This window comes from Salmo trutta, chromosome 4, assembly GCF_901001165.1.
Source record: "Salmo trutta chromosome 4, fSalTru1.1, whole genome shotgun sequence".
NCBI lineage: Eukaryota > Metazoa > Chordata > Actinopteri > Salmoniformes > Salmonidae > Salmo > Salmo trutta.
This window is the reverse complement of record NC_042960.1, coordinates 43,302,957-43,319,100: the sequence shown is the minus strand read 5'-3', so window position 1 is coordinate 43,319,100 and position 16,144 is coordinate 43,302,957. Positions and strand designations below refer to the sequence as shown.

At 46.1% G+C, this 16,144-nt stretch overlaps 1 protein-coding gene across 5 annotated transcripts in view; it reads right to left on the bottom strand.

The window, feature by feature from the left end:
• Positions 1–8,937, bottom strand: part of LOC115192399 (palladin) — a 57,066-nt gene extending 48,129 nt beyond the window's left edge. For 4 of the 5 annotated variants that reach the window (XM_029750864.1, XM_029750868.1, XM_029750866.1 and 1 more), the window contains exons 1-4: positions 8,816–8,937; positions 8,616–8,639; positions 7,572–7,712; positions 4,875–5,236 (exon numbers count right to left, since the gene is read on the bottom strand). In XM_029750864.1, coding sequence (XP_029606724.1) covers positions 4,875–5,236; positions 7,572–7,670 — 461 coding nt within the window. In that variant the 5' untranslated portion in view covers positions 7,671–7,712; positions 8,616–8,639; positions 8,816–8,937. The remainder of the gene's footprint in view (positions 1–4,874; positions 5,237–7,571; positions 7,713–8,615; positions 8,640–8,815) is intronic. The other variant, XM_029750865.1, reaches the window with a different exon arrangement.
• Between the last annotated feature and the right edge of the window lie 7,207 nt (positions 8,938–16,144).

The window sequence follows — 16,144 nt, the reverse complement described above, 5'->3', positions numbered from 1 at the left end:
TCCTGTTTAATTTGCTCTTTAGTCCAGGATCCTGTTGTTTTCTCGATGTCCATAATTTTGTGGTGCTGCACAGTAATCGACTCCATTGTCTGGATAGCCTTACTGCCTAGAATGGGCCTGTGCACGTTCTTGTTGACTACAATCAACTCAACTCGCTAGGTTTTCTTATTGCGTGGATTGATCACTTTAAGTGTGCACTTCCCCAGTGGCGTCAGAGTACTCTTGTTATACATCACCAATACCTGACTGCAGGGCTCTAGGTGACTGTCTTTTGTGAGGTTTGCAGGGATAACATTACAACTAGCACCACAATCTAGCTGAAATCTGACTGCCTTTTTGTTGACCAGCGTGGTTGTAAAGATAGCTGCATTGGGGTCTGTGGTTTTCTCCTGTACCAAGTTGACGCTCTCTGACTTTGGCCCTAGTGTGATGCAGAGAACATCCTCACCGCTCTCTGAGTCAGCTGACGCATTTTCCATTGCCAGGACTCTGTTTCTCTTGCTGGGCCCTGCACTTTTGCAAACCGTAGAAAAGTGATAGTTTTTCCTGCAGGATTGACATTTTTGTCCATATGCAGGGCATTTTTCCTTTTTTCTCTCATGTGTCTGTCCACAGTATTGTATAATGCTCTGTCCCTCTGTAGGGTCTCCTCTCCCTCTCGGTCTCTCTTTCTGTTGTTACTGCATGCACTGCTACAGGGCCCTGCACATTTATTTAGCTCTCTGTCTGGACAGTTCTGCAGCTCTTCCAATCTGTATGCATTTCTCTATACTGAGATCAGTCTCTCTGAGTAAGTGCTCTCTTAAGTGTGGGTCACACGTGCCACCCTCAATCCTGTCCCTGATAAGAGAGTCTGTGATTACTCCAAAGTTGCAGGTGGCCACTAGAGTCCTCAACTCATTGAGATATTTGTCTAAACTCTCATCTTGGCCCTGACTTCACATGAAAAAATGATATCTCTCAATTGTTTCATTTTTCTTGGGATCACAAAATGCATCCAGTGCTGCAATTACTTCCTCAACAAAGAGATTGTCTTTTGTACTGCCCACACATGCAGTGCAGGTAAATGCTGGTAGTGTGGACAGAGCCTGTGTTTGGTGTTTCCAGCCTGGTATATTTACGCAAATGCATAAATATATAATTTTCTTTCATTTAACATAAAATATTTAAAAAAATACCTGATACAGTGAGAAAATGTATAGAAAATGTTCAGCAAACTTAACATGTGTACATGTTTGTATGAACATAACAAGATTCAACAACTGAGACATAAACTGAACAAGTTCCACAGACATGTGACTAACAGAAATTGAATAATGTGTCCCTGAACAAAGGGGGGGTCAAAATCAAAAGTAACAGTCAGCATCTGGTGTGGCCACCAGCTGCATTAAGTACTGCAGTGCATCTCCTCCTCATGGACTGCACCAGATTTGCCAGTTCTTGCTGTGAGATGTTACCCCACTCTTCCACCAAGGCCCCTGCAAGTTCCTGGACATTTCTGGGGGTAATGGCCCTAGCCCTCACCCTCCGATCCAACAGGTCCCAGATGTGCTCAATGGGATTGAGATCCGGGCTCTTCGCTGGCCATGGCAGAACACTGACATTCCTGTCTTGCAGGAAATCACGCACAGAATGAGCAGTATGGATGGTGGCATTGTCATGCTGAAGGGTCATGTCAAAATGAGCCTGCAGGAAGGGTACCACATGAGGGAGGAGGATGTCTTCCCTGTAACGCACAGAGTTGAGATTGCCTGCAATGACAACAAGCTCAGTCCAATGATGCTGTGACACCGCCCCAGACCATGACGGACCCTCCACCTCCAAATTGATCCCGCTCCAGAGTACAGGCCTCGGTGTAACGCTCATTCCTTCGACGATAAACGCGAATCCGACCATCACTCCTGGTGAGACAAAACCGCGACTCGTCAGTGAAGAGCACTTTTTGCCAGTCCTGTCTGGACCAGCAACGGTGGGTTTGTGCCCATAGGCGACATTGTTGCCGGTGATGTCTGGTGAGGACCTGCCTTACAACAGGCCTATAAGCCCTCAGTCCAGCCTCTCTCAGCCTATTGCGGACAGTCTGAGCACTGATGGAGGGATTGTGCGTTCCTGGTGTAACTCGGGCAGTTGTTGTTGCCATCCTGTACCTGTTCTGCAGGTGTGATGTTCGGATGTACCGATCCTGTGCAGATGTTGTTACACGTGGTCTGCCACTGCGAGGATGATCAGTTGTCTGTCCTGTCTCCCTGCAGCGCTGTCTTAGGCGTCTCACAGTACGGACATTGCAATTTATTGCCCTGGCCACATCTGCAGTCCTCATGCCTCCTGGGCAGATGAGCAGGGACCCTGGCCATTTTTCTTTAGGTGTTTTTCAGAGTCAGTAGAAAGGCCTCTTTAGTGTCCTAAGTTTTCATAACTGTGACCTTAATTGCCTACTGTCTGTAAGCTGTTAGTGTCTTAACGACCTTTCCACAGGTGCATGTTCATTAATTGTTTATGGTTCACTGAACAAGCTTGGGAAACAGTGTTTAAAGCCTTTACAATGAAGATCTGTGAAGTTATTTGGATTTTTACGAATGATCTTTTAAAGACAGGGTCCTGAAAAAGGGACGTTTCTTTTTTTGCTGAGTTTATGAGTGCATTGTATGATTTTCTTTTTTACATTTTACAATACATTAAATACCCACCAAAATCCCTGTGGCCTCATTTATCAATCCTGCTTAGGCACACATTTGTGTGTAAACCATGCGTGGAATCATTTCAAATCAAATTCAATCAAATCTATTTATAAAGCCCTTTTTACATCAGCCAATGTGAGATTCATCAATATGAATGTTTGCTTGAGAGTGTGGGCACAGCCATGACATTGCGTATGCACAGTGCAAAGTGGTGGAATAAGGGAACTGTTTGTAAAGTGTAGAATGGGGAAAATATATGTTGAAAATGTGTGAAATTGTGAGTTATAATGAAATAATATTTAAATGTCATTGTATTTCCATTGTGAATTCAAGCAACATATCTTGACATGCTATTTAATTTGACCACGTCAGTGCATTCGTTAATAATCCATATAAAGTACAGTAATTTATTAAATGAGAGGTGTGCGTGAAAGTGAAACCATTGTTGAAATACGATAAAATACTGAGATAATGGGAAATCGAATGAGAGATGGCTGATCTTGCTCTTTTGGAAAATGTGGCACGTGCTGTATTTCGCAGAGAGCACGTTTTTAGAGACAGGTGGGACATTTTCTGCAGATAGTACCGATTGGCTCATCAGATATCGTTTCCAAAAAAACTATCTTATAGGATCTTTGCGAGGATTTAAGACCTACTTTAAAAAGGCAAACACGTGCCATTCCTGTGCACATCCAAGTGCTATCCACCCTTGGGTTTTTGGCAACGGGTACTTTTCAGCGGGAGTTTGCCGATTGGCATCTCACAGCCCTCGATGAGCCAATGTTTGGGATGCAATCATCAGCAAAATTAACAGTAACACTTACAATTTCTATACACCATTGTACAACAGGTTGAAGTCAAGAGGTGTTTCTTTGCCATGATGCCATCAATCGGTTCCCAAATACGAACGGACCAATAGACTGCACCCACATCGCCATACAATCACCATCCCAAAACGATTTAAGCTATATTGAACAGAAAAGATTTCCATTCTTAATGTGCAGGTGATGTGATGCGCAAAAGACGCTGCTGAATGTGGTGGCAACAATGTTAGCCTATACACCTACAAGAGGGAGAGCGCTGAGGATGGATGGCTTAATGGTGAGTGTTGTCTACTCATGTGAAGTATATTTGCCATCGCTAAAGCAACTTCATTGGCCTAATGGTCCTCTCTTTGTAGCTACAGCTGAGCGAGCCAGATAAAACCTTTTGGTTGTACTCAATCTCTGACACTAGCACCTCTATTTCCGTCTCTGAAACGTTTTTATTTGTTTGGTTTTGAACAACAAATGGTATTTATCAATGGTGATCTCCTACCGGTGTGCATATGACCCTTAAATCACACTTTTTTCTATGTGGTAGTATTTTGAATAGTTTCCACTCAATACTGATAAATGAAGCCACTGAACTTTTAATTCAGTCAATATCTGATGGATTATATAAATCCTAAAAGTTTGGATTATCTTCATCCATTTTCCAACTGTTGCTGACCATTGCTACAGCAAGCCCTGCAACAGGAACAGTCCCAATTTTTTTATCTTTCTTTAACTAGGCAAGTCAGTTAAGAACAAATTCTTATTTACAATGACCACCTACTGGGGAACAGTAGATTGCCTTGTTCAGGGGCAGAACGACAGATTTTTTTTACCTTGTCAGCTCTGGGATATGATCCAGCAACCTTTTGGTTACTGGCCCAATGCTCTAACCGCTAGGCTACCTGCCACCCCAAATAAAAACATAAAAAAGCCATACAAAGACTATCAAAGCTCTACAGCCCTGTAACATCACAGACATCATACCCGCTGCTTACACTATAATACACACAGGGAGGCTACAGGGAGGCTACGGGGAGGCCATACAGACAGAGCAGGGGTCCTGGGCGTGCACACAGGAGTCATACAAAGACAATAGGAGCCATCCAACAGAACAGAAGCCATACAGACAGATTAGTTTTGAGCCGCAAAGCAGCTGCCAGCCAGGCCATCTCTGGCACACAAACACAGCACTGACATGGCACTGACACCATAAAGAGACCGGAAAGCTTTTGTTCTCTATGCTGGGATTCCCCTTTCAAAAGCTGAATACACCCAGCTCCCTGATCAACAATCCAGTCCAATCCCTTACTATGGGAATCATGATGCCGGCTCAATCAGCCATCACTTAGGACAAGGGTGATGGCAGGATGGGTGTACTCACAGTTTGGGCTTGTTGGGCAGCGGAGGGGCTTCCTTCACCGGGGGTGGAGACATCTTGGCTGGGCCTAGGAAGTCTGGCCGGGGCTCTGGTGGAGGCAGGCCGAAAGAGGGCTGAGGGGGACTGGCCCTCCGGTCCTGGCCCTCCATGTTGGGGTACATGTGGGAGTGCGGCAGGGCTGACACACTGGGCCAGATCTCCAGCTCATTGACATGGAAACCCTCTGCACTGGCACTAGGTGGGATCTTGGGCGGTACCTCCAATAGGCTGATCTCTGTGGGCTGGGGTGGGGGGGGGGGCCTGGGCATCGTCGAAGACAGAGTCATCGCCGGATGCCACACCGTCCCTGGCCGATTCGTATACCGCTAGAGGGAGAGAGACCAGGAGAGAGTAGAGGTTTACCCCCAGCATAGCCCTACCCCCTCCTCTTCACAGTGCACTAGCATATCCTCCCCTCCCCTTTTCCTAACATAGTACACTAATATTACCTCCAGCAGAGCCCAGCTGACCCCCATCCTCACATACCCCACTAACATGGCAGCACTAAGTTAAGTTAGCATGTGATCTAAAGTAGCAGCTGTGTCTAGTCAGCCTGTTTGTCTTGAGGAGCTCTTGATGTAATCCCTGTTTATTTGGCCTGTGGATTTCCTCTGATTGCGTGGTGAACTGAGAGTACACAGAGAGAATAAACACGCCTCCCTTCTCCCACAGAGATATATGCTGCTCACCACCTAACTAGCCTATTTCTTCCTCCTCTCCTCCCCCTCTTCTTTTCTTCTCATTCTCATATAGATCAAAGATTATCCAGGATAATAAAGAGGACCAGAAGAAATACCACACAGGGATCCAGGTCGGAGCCAAAACCACTCGACCTCCCAGGCTGACTGCCTATTGGTAATCATTGACATGAGCCAGAGGTAGACGATCCCTCATCGTTGAACCAGATGTACAGTGCATTCGGAAAGTATTCAAACCCCTTGACTTTTTCAACATTTTCTTAAGTTACAGCCTTATTCCAAAATGAATTACATTTAAAAAAATCCTCATCAATCTACACACTAGACCCCATACTGACAAAGCGTTTTTAGAAATGTTTGCAAATGTATAAAACATTTAAAACAGAAATACCTTATTTACATAAGTATTCAGACCCTTTGCAATGAGACTTCAAATGTAGCTCAGGTGCATCCTGTTTCCATTGATCATCCTTGAGATGTTTCTACAACTTGATTGGAGTCCACCTGTGGTAAATTCAATTGATTGGACATGATTTGGAAAGGCACACAACTGTCTATGTAAGGTCCCACAGTTGACAGTGCATGTCAGAGCAAAAACCAAGCCATGAGGTCGAAGGAATTGTCCGAAGAGCTCCGAGACAGGATTGTGTTGAGGCACAGATCTGGGGAAGGGTACCAAAACATTTCTGCAGCATTGAAGGTCCCTAAAAACACAGTGGCCTCCATCATTCTTAAATGGAAGAAGTTTGGAACCACCAAGACTCTTCCTAGAGTTGGCTGCCCAGCCAAACTGAGCAATGGGAGGAGAAGGGCCTTGGACAGGAAGGTGACCAAGAACCCGATGGTCACTCTGCCAGAGCTCCAGAGTTCATCTGTGGAGATGGGAGAACCTTCCAGAAGGATAACCATCTCTGCAGCACTCCACCAATCAGGCCTTTATTGTAGAGTGGCCAGACAGAAGCCACTCCTCAGTCAAAGGCACATGACAGCCCGCTTGGAGTTTAACAAAAGGGACCTAAAGTCTCTCAGACCATGAGAAACAAGATTCTCTGGTCTGATGAAATCAAGATGGATCTCTTTGGCCTGAATGCTGAGCGTCACGTCTGGAGGAAACCTGGCACCATCCATACGGTGAAGCATGGGGGTGGCAGTATCATGCTGTGGGGATGTTTTATGGCGGCAGGGACTGGGAGACTTGTCAGAATCAAGGGAAAGATGAACGGATCAAAGTACAGAGAGATCCTTGATGAAAACCAGCTCCAGAGCGCTCAGGACCTCAGACTGGGATGAAGGTTTCCTTTCCAACAGGACAACAACCCTAAGCACACAGCCAAGGCAACGCAGAAGTGGCTTCAGGACAAGTCTCTGAATGTCCTTAAGTAGCCCAACCAGAGCCTGGACTTGAACGCGATCTAACATCTCTGCAGAGACCTGAAAATAGCTGTGCAGCGACGCTCCCCATCCAAACTGACAGAGCTTGAGAGGATCTGCAGAGAAGAATGGTAGAAACTCCCCAAATACATGTGTGCCAAACTTGTAGCGTCATACCCAAGAAGACGTGAGGCTGTAATCACCGCCAAAGGTGTTTCAACAAAGTACTGAGTAAAGGGTCTGAATACTTATGTAAACGTGATATTTCAGTTTTAGTTTTTTCATAAATTTGCAAAAATGTCTACGAACCTGTTTTTGCTTTGTCATTATGGGTTATTGTGTGTAGATTGATGAGGATTTTTTTAAATCAATTTTAGAATAAGGCTGTAACGTAACAAAAAGTCAATGGGTCTGAATACTTTCCGAACTGTACAGTACCAAAACTCTGCATAAACACTGTGCAAACTAGACAATTGAAAGTTGAAGTCAATTACACTAAAGGCAAATTCACCTATAAGTTGCTACAAGTTATACAAACTGTCCCGATGGTACATTTTCTGTAACTGTGAATACAATAATGATGGTAACTCACCTGTGGGAGTGTTGAAGGCCCCTCCGGTGACAGAGAGTTGGGCTGTGCTGCTGATGGAGCCGTAAAGGTTGGTTGCAGTGCAGCAGAAATGACCCCCATCGTCAGGGAAGGCCTCAGCTATCACCAGCGTACATATCTCCTCTGGAAGAAACAATTACAACTCTCATCAAATCACTGTGGTAGCAGTGACACAGTGTTACAACTAACAGCTAAAATATATATTTCTGGTGGTCAGTATAAGGACAGTGGTATGGCTGACAGAGAAGTGTGTAAAATCTGAATGAGACAGACGCTGACTCTTTTAGACAGGTTTAATAGACATTTACACAGCCATAGAAAAGAGTGGCAGGTTTACTATCCATGTGTTTGTAGTTGGAGGTAAGACAGACATATGATAGACAGTTAGACATATGGTATGTACATGTTAGACAGGAGACTGACAGTTAGATGTGACTCACTGCCAAGGAAGAGACTAAAGAGCAGACAGGGTTGGAGGGTAGAGAGACAGACTGACTGACACACACACCGCTCTGAATATGGCAGGTGAAGTAGGAAAGCATACACAGACAGACAGACGGACGGATGGACAGACAGAGAGAGAGAGAGAGAGAGAGAGAGAGAGAGAGAGAGAGAGAGAGAGAGAGAGAGAGAGAGAAAAGACAGGTGTTGAGAGATGTCTGTAGTGTGACTCACAGGGTTTTTGTGAGAGCTTGGCGATAACACCTGATGTATCTTATTAGTCACACCGTCTCAGACTGGAAAAAGTCTGTGTGTAAATCTGTGTGAGAGAGTTTAGTAGGGATTCCCTCTTACTGTGCCAGACTGTAGTTTTAAGGCCTTACACCTTTTTCTTCATCAAATCCAGGTGAACGGGAGATGACATCATCCCAGTGCCAAAGTGACAGCACAGACTGACACAACAGATAGATTGAGGACGGTTTGGATGGATGGTGGAGCTGACGGGAGTTGACATATGGCTGGGACTTTGTTGATGACAACAACATGACTGAAAATGACATATGGAGGAAGTGGGGTTCCTCTTACCTGGCTCTGCTGCAGACCGGGGCTCTGTGTTTCACATGATGTCAAAGGAAGTGAGTTAGAGGAGGTAAAGAACAGAGAGAGGGAGGGAGTAAGACTCATAAGTCACAATCCTTTTTTTTTTACTCGTCGATGCTATGTGGGTCTAACTCTGGGTCCAGCCACCACCAATAAGTATTCTGACTCTACTGAGAATGTCTCACTTTTCTGCAGGATGCGGAAGTCTGGAGAGTCCTGGATGACCTGTCCCTGTCTGAACCACTGGACCTGCAGAGGAGGACTGCCTCGAACCCGGCACTCCAACACCACCACCTGACCCTCTGACGCCTGGGCATCCTGTAAGAGCTGGATGGGGAGAGAGAGAGAGAGAGAGAGAGAGAGAGAGAGAGAGAGAGAGAGAGAGAGAGAGAGAGAGAGAGAGAGAGAGAGAGAGAGAGAGAGAGAGAGAGAGAGAGAGAGAGAGAGAGAGAGAGAGAGAGAGAGAGAGAGAGAGAGAGAGAGAGAGAGAGAGAGAGAGAGAGAGAGAGAGAGAGAGAGAGAGAGAGAGAGAGAGAGGAGAAAGAGACGTGGGAAGGAAGAAAGGGCAAGAAAGTGGGAGAGAAGGGAATTAATGAAGACAAAGAGGAAGATGACAACACAGTGTCAGTGAGCAGAACACCACGCTACGGAGTGGGAGGCCAGCAGACACTGTCCCCATTTACAGCACTCTGTTTCACTAAAGGACAGAGCAGGGCTCTTCTCCAGACAATCCTGTGACAGCTTTAGTGTTGCAGTCAGAGAGGCAGGAAGCCATCCATTGAGAGGCCAAGGCAGCATTGTGTTACCTCTCCAACCAGTCAACAGGTCTCACAGTGAAAGGACTCATCTATCAGCAACTGAAACTCCCTCTTTGTGTGCGGAGGAGGTCATGTGTGCGTGTGTGTGTCTGTGAGTGTATTAACTGTGTTTGGGAATCTCACTGTGTATTTTGGGACGACCTGGGTGGAATGTGTGTGTGTGCGTGTGTTTACGACTCTATGTGTGTGAATGTGTGTGAATGTGTGTGTGTGTGTGTGTGTGTGTGTGTGTGTGTGTGTGTGTGTGTGTGTGTGTGTGCGTGCGTGACAGCCAGGGTGACATCACACCCCTGACTTCACCCACTTGTTGAGATGATTAAAGCCCTTCAGCTCCTGGAGGAGGGGGTGAAGACAAACAAATGTCTTTCAGTAATGAACTGGAAAATGTAGTCTTCAGGGATGGATGGGAGTGAAACTCTCCTGACCCCTGTGGGTTTGGCAGGCCTGTTTGATGCTCTGCCACTTACATGCCACCATCACACACACAGCCCGACGCATGGCCCGAGGTGGGCTGGGGGAGAGGAGGGGAAGAGGTGTGGGTTCCACAACAGTTAAACCAGGAGACAGGAGCGCTCCGGCCCTTCGGCTAACTGTAATGATTTATTTGGCCCCCGCCAGTGAAAGCCACTGTCCTATCCTGTGTTATTCCAGGGAGATGGAGCATGCAAGTGTCTGCACATATGTGTGTGGGATGCATAACTTTGCCATAATTCCAGATGTAGTTTTACCTTGGTGAAGATAGGGGGCGCTGTGACAGAACCATCACCATGTAGTGAAGAAACTGGACTCCGCATCTGGAGGACAAGATAATCTGACCATCAACATCCACCTTGAGAAATGGTTGTGTTTCCTTGTGGTTTCAATTTTAAGCCAGATCGTATACCGCTGTGTGTGTGTGTGTGTGTGTGTGTGTGTGTGTGTGTGTGTGTGTGTGTGTGTGTGTGTGTGTGTGTGTGTGTGTGTGTGTGTGTCCTACCCGGTGTTGAGGTGCAGATAGGGGCTGGACCAGGGTGAAGCGGTGAGGTACGGCCTCGGGGCTCTTGGGTGAAGGTGAATGAATGGACAGGGAGATTGACGTTGTCTTCTTCTGGGACCTGAAACAGACACAGTATTAGGTCCGTTCCTCAGAGATGTACACACACTGACCGAGTGGCCATTTAGAGAGAGAGAACAAAACAGTGCAGTTAATGTATCACATTATCTGAGATAATAAAGATGTTGATGTCTTAAACACATTTCACTACTAAATACTCTTTACTTATTGCTCGCTCTTTGCAATAATGGTCTGCTCTCACACGTCTAATTCGATAGACACACAAAGTGGGCAGTTTGCACCTTATAAATGACTTTGGAGCCTATGAAAATGGTCCCCCACAAGGACTAAGATGATGTCACTGAGAGTGAGAGCCAAGATGTTAATGTGTGAACAGAAGAGAGAATGAAGGCAGAGTGAAGACAGGAAGGGAGAGTTGGGAAATACACAGAGAGATACAGAGAGACAATGACAGAGAAAGATAAGAAAGTGAGATAACATGAGATGAGGAACCAAGGAATTCTGCACAAATATCCTCAGTGTAGAATGTAAAACACCAAATAATGCATGCAGAGCAGAATTAGGCTGACAGCCGCTAATTATCAAAATCCCGAAAAGAGCCGTTCAATTCTACAACCACCTAAAAGGAAGCGATTCCTAAACCATCCATAACAAAGCCATCACCTACAGAGAGATGCACCTAGAGAAGGGTCCCCTAAGCAGGCTGGTCCTGGGGCTCTGATCACAAACATAAACAGACCCCACAGAGCCCCAGGACAGCAACACAATTAGACCCAACCAAATCATGAGAAACAAAAAGATAATTACTTGACTTATTGAAAAGAATGCTATTTGGCCCTAAACAGAGAGTACACAGTGGCAGAATACCTGACCACTGTGACTGACCCAAATTTAAGGAAAGCTTTGACTATGTACAGACTCAGTGAGCAAATTCTTGCTATTGAGAAAGGCCGCCGTAGGCAGACCTGGCTCTCAAGAGGAGACAGCCTATGTGCACACTGCCCACAAAATGAGGTGGAAACTGAGCTACACTTCCTAACCTCCTGCCAAATGTATGACCATACTAGAGACACATATTTCCCTCAGATTACACAGACCCACAAAGAATTCGAAAACAAATCCAATTTTGTTTGCGTGAAATACCACAGTGTGCCATCACAGCAGCAAGATTTGTGACCTGTTGCCACAAGAAAAGGGCAACCAGAGAAGACTAAACACCATTGTAAATACAACCCATATTTATGTTTCTTTATTTTTCCTTTTGTACTTTCACTATTTGCACATCGTTACAACACTGTATATGATCTTAATATGACATTTGAAATGTCTCTATTCCTTTGTAACTTTTGTGAGTGTAATGTTTACTGTTCATTGTTTATTTCACTTTTGTTTATTATCTATTTCACTTACTTTGGCAATGTAAAAATATGTTTCCCATGCCAATAAAGACTTTTGAATTGAAATTGATTATATTACAGAAATAGGTCAGAGGTAAAGAACCTGAGTGAATGAGATTCAAGTTCTTAATGTCACGTGCACAAGTACAGTGAAATGCTTGTCTTACAAGCTCCAAGCCCAACAACGCAGTAATCAATATTAATGTAGCACAAAAATAAATGTACATATATAAAGAGAGAGAGAGAGAGAGAGAGAGAGAGAGAGAGAGAGAGAGAGAGAGAGAGAGAGAGAGAGAGAGAGAGAGAGAGAGAGGGAGAAGGCCTGTATAAGCTTTCAGGGCTAGGGCAGGCAGCCTTTACCATATTAACCCATGGGGACCTCTCATTATCTAAATGAGCCAGAGTTTCACTGGCCAGGGTAAGGTCATTATAGAGGTTTATAGGTCTTGTTAAAATTAGAGCAGGCAGCTAGCCTGATTACCACCTGGAGGGTCCGGCTAACCTGAACACTACCACAGAGTTAGGAAGGGGTTAAGGCCCACAAGGTGAGGGGTGGAGAGAGGGTCATGCTGAGGCACTTGCACACACACACGCACACACACGGAGGCACAAACACGTACTGAGGCATGACTCCTGATCTGGAATTTGTCAAAGATCCTTCTCCTTCTGAGTCTGAGGATGAAGCACCTAAACAGAGGTACAGAGGGAAGGGGAAACAGAGACCTTTCAGTGGAGAGTTTACATGAATTCAAATGACATTCATTTGTTTGACAGTGAGCCCAGATATATTGGAGAAGTTGTACCGATGCACCACAGGAGGTTGGTGGCACCTTAATTGGGGAGGACGGGCTCCTGGTAATGGCTGGAGTAGAATTAGTGGAAACCATGTGTATGATGCCATTCCGTCTGCTTCGTTCCAGCCATTATTATGAGCCGTTCTCCCCTCGGCAGCCTCCACTGCTATGCACTCACCCTCGATGTAGACCTCTGCCGAGGTGTTGTCAGCGCCGAGACTGTTGGAGGCAACGCAGGTGTAGCGTCCCGTGTCTTCCTCGAAGGCCTCAGCGATCATCAGCGTGGACAGGTCACCATCCCTCCAGATCTGGACGTCAGGACAGTTGTGTAGCTCTCGCCCCTCACAGAACCACCTGGACATAACAGATGGGGGGTAAGAGGGAATTTTCGGTTAAATACCATTCCTACAAACAGCTGTAGGCCCTACCAATGTGCTGATACAAGTAAGAGCCATTGCTCAATGTAAAACACTTGAATTGATTTCAGATTCTCAGATTAGCGGTTATAATCATGACTGTGAAGAATGTGATGGAGGTCTGCCAATCAGGGTCATTAATCAACTGAGTACTGCCAAACACCTCACGAATCTGTGTTACATTGGTTTTGGGATCATTGAGATCTTTTGTAAAAAAATTGGGCCAACGTCACTTGTGTGCGACTTTATTTGTGGCTACTGTGCATACTGTGACATTTCTACATGAAGTTATGAGTCCCATTTGATTTACTTCTCTCGACACCATGTCCACTGTGCAGCGTAAAGAGACAAAGTCGTTTCAGACCTTTTCTCAAACATGTGCCTTCACCCACACCTCTACCCTCTGGGCATGTCTGAGAGAGTGTTTCCATACCTGCTTAAACTCAGCCCTGGGGCAATGACAAAACACAGAGTTACGGGAAACAGGCACCCCCCCCCCCCCTCCCCCCCTCCCCCAGACGTCTGAGGTTCTGCCTGGGCTGGAGCGTGGCCTGGTGGGACCTGCCTGGCTCGGTACCCCCTCACAGGGCTTCACTCACTCTGGCTTTGTTCCCCTCTCTGGGTCCCAGGAGGCATGAGACAGTCTAGTCTACCACACTAAACAGGCTAGAGACAGCCTACCACACTACAAAGACTGTCTCATCTCTGTTTACTGAGCCAACGATCAAACCAACCACTACTGACTCCACCCAACTACTTCAAACACAGCCGATGACCCCCATAACCATCTCGCTCCTTCTTCTCCATGCTTCTTCTCCATGCTTCTTCTCCATGCTCATGCCCTCCTATAAAATGAGAGCACATGCTTCTGCACAGTTCACCCGAGCAGTGAGGGGGAGGACGAGCAGGAATTCAGCAGATTGCAGGAAGCACAGCTGTTCCGTTCCGCTGGTCGCAGACCTCGGGACATTCCAGCCCTCTTGGCGCGCTATATAAAAATGCTATGCATTCCGCTGTTTGGCTATTATACTTTACACTATACACTCCACCCTGCTATTAATCTACCAGCCCAGATAACCAGACAGACAGATGTCACTTCCTCCCCTGTGATTTACACTTGATGGTGTGGGTGTGAGAGACGCTGAGAGGAGAGAGGGATGGAGAAAGTGAATGACAGGGCTGGGTATGAACGAGTGGCGTGCCATTCAGGTTCAGACAGAAACAACTGTCTACACGACACTGTCATTATCAAAACGGGATCGCACATCGCAATTCATTAGCACCACTGACAGCTGGATGAACCAAAGGGGTTTAGTCATCATATTCCGACAACTGGGACTGAGATTAGCAAAAGGGTTATTCCCATCATGTGTCTTAGCATGGTTAGCAAGGCTAGTCATAACACATTCTAGAAGTGGGACTCCACTAAAGTGCTGCTACTGCCACAGCTCGTAACTTAACCTCTCACTACAAAAGACTTGGGAGCTGGGTCTCTTCCTTATCGCTCGATGAAGGGAAATGAGGGAAAGTTGGCAAGCTACAGCCTATCGTGTTGTGTGTTAAATGACAGGAAACAGAGCAGTGCTCAGAGATTGGATGAAGGGCTGTTTAAGACATGCGGCCTCTAGCAGGAAGGCAGGGGGACCTTTTATCCAGCAGCAGCGGCAGCATGTCATCCACACAGGCAGCTGGAGGCCAAAGAGTCAGCCACGCTCCAAACATCCACGGCTATCTCCACTGTACTGATAAAACAGACTGTGACCCACACACCGAGCCTTTGTACAGTGCCCTTTGACCCCAGAACATGGGTTTGCTGCTTGACATGTTTTATAACGCTCAGTAATATCAAAGGCTTCGGTTGAGGCACAGAGACAGTTACAGGGTAAAAGTTCACTGAGCTGACAGCAGCAGGCAAATGAAAGTCTTGATTGTTTGAGCAAAGCAATATGTCTGAGTGTTTGCTGATACATTTTTGACATTATGGCAAGGGGGAAGAAAAAAAGCCAACATGTTTGGTTCAAATCCACCTTCTGGGAATTTGCTCTGAATGAAAAATTCTGGGGATTTGTGTTTTTTTGTTCTCAGAACTCAAACTGTTTCTGTTGAGTCACCATCTCCCTAGGGTAATCACAGTGACTCGTAGTCTCCTCACGATTCTCAGATGCTGTCAGTTTGAAATATTCCCCACTACAGGAACCACACTGCAGGAACCACACTGCAGGAACCACACTGCAGGAACCACACTGCAGGAAGCACACTGCAGGAAGCACACTGCAGGAAGCACACTGCAGGAACCACACTGCAGGAACCACACTGCAGGAAGCACACTGCAGGAACCACACTGCAGGAACCACACTGCAGGAACCACCCTGCAGGAACCACACTGCAGGAACCACACTGCAGGAACCACACTGCAGTGATCACTTCAGCTGTCGCAGAATCATTTGGACATTTGGTGGAACACCAAATGAAACACATATTGTACAGAAAACAGCATATGACGAGTCATTCTGTCATTATGTTAATGTATTGACAGAGCTGTGTGCGGTAGCTGTGATGCTGAGTGGTAAGGAGGGTGTGTGTGTGTGTGTACAAAACATAGTGAACAGAGACCAGTAAACCAGCAGGGGAAGTGTGTTTTCCATGAGCCAGACAGTCTTAGTCCAGGCCCCAAGCAGATAAATTCAACTTGTTACGGTACTGCACAAACTGAACTGTGTACTAAATACCCAAAACAAATAAAACTGGCAATCAGAGTATTCAGCAGTGGTCAGATTGAGGCTTGTTAATAATTTTCCATTGTGGTTGTGGTACAGCTCTGTCCTGTCAGCCTCTCCTCCAGCTCTAAGTCTCAGTCAAACAGTGTAACACGCGATACAGCATGTGTCATACAGACTCCCTGTGTTTTATAGGCGTGAAGGAGCATGGCTTTGGATGGATTACTGTACATTCACTAGGGTCCAGTTTGGTAGAAATGCAAAAGCTACCCATAAAGAGGGAGAACGAGTAAAGTAGGGCAGCCAGGAGCTCAAGTT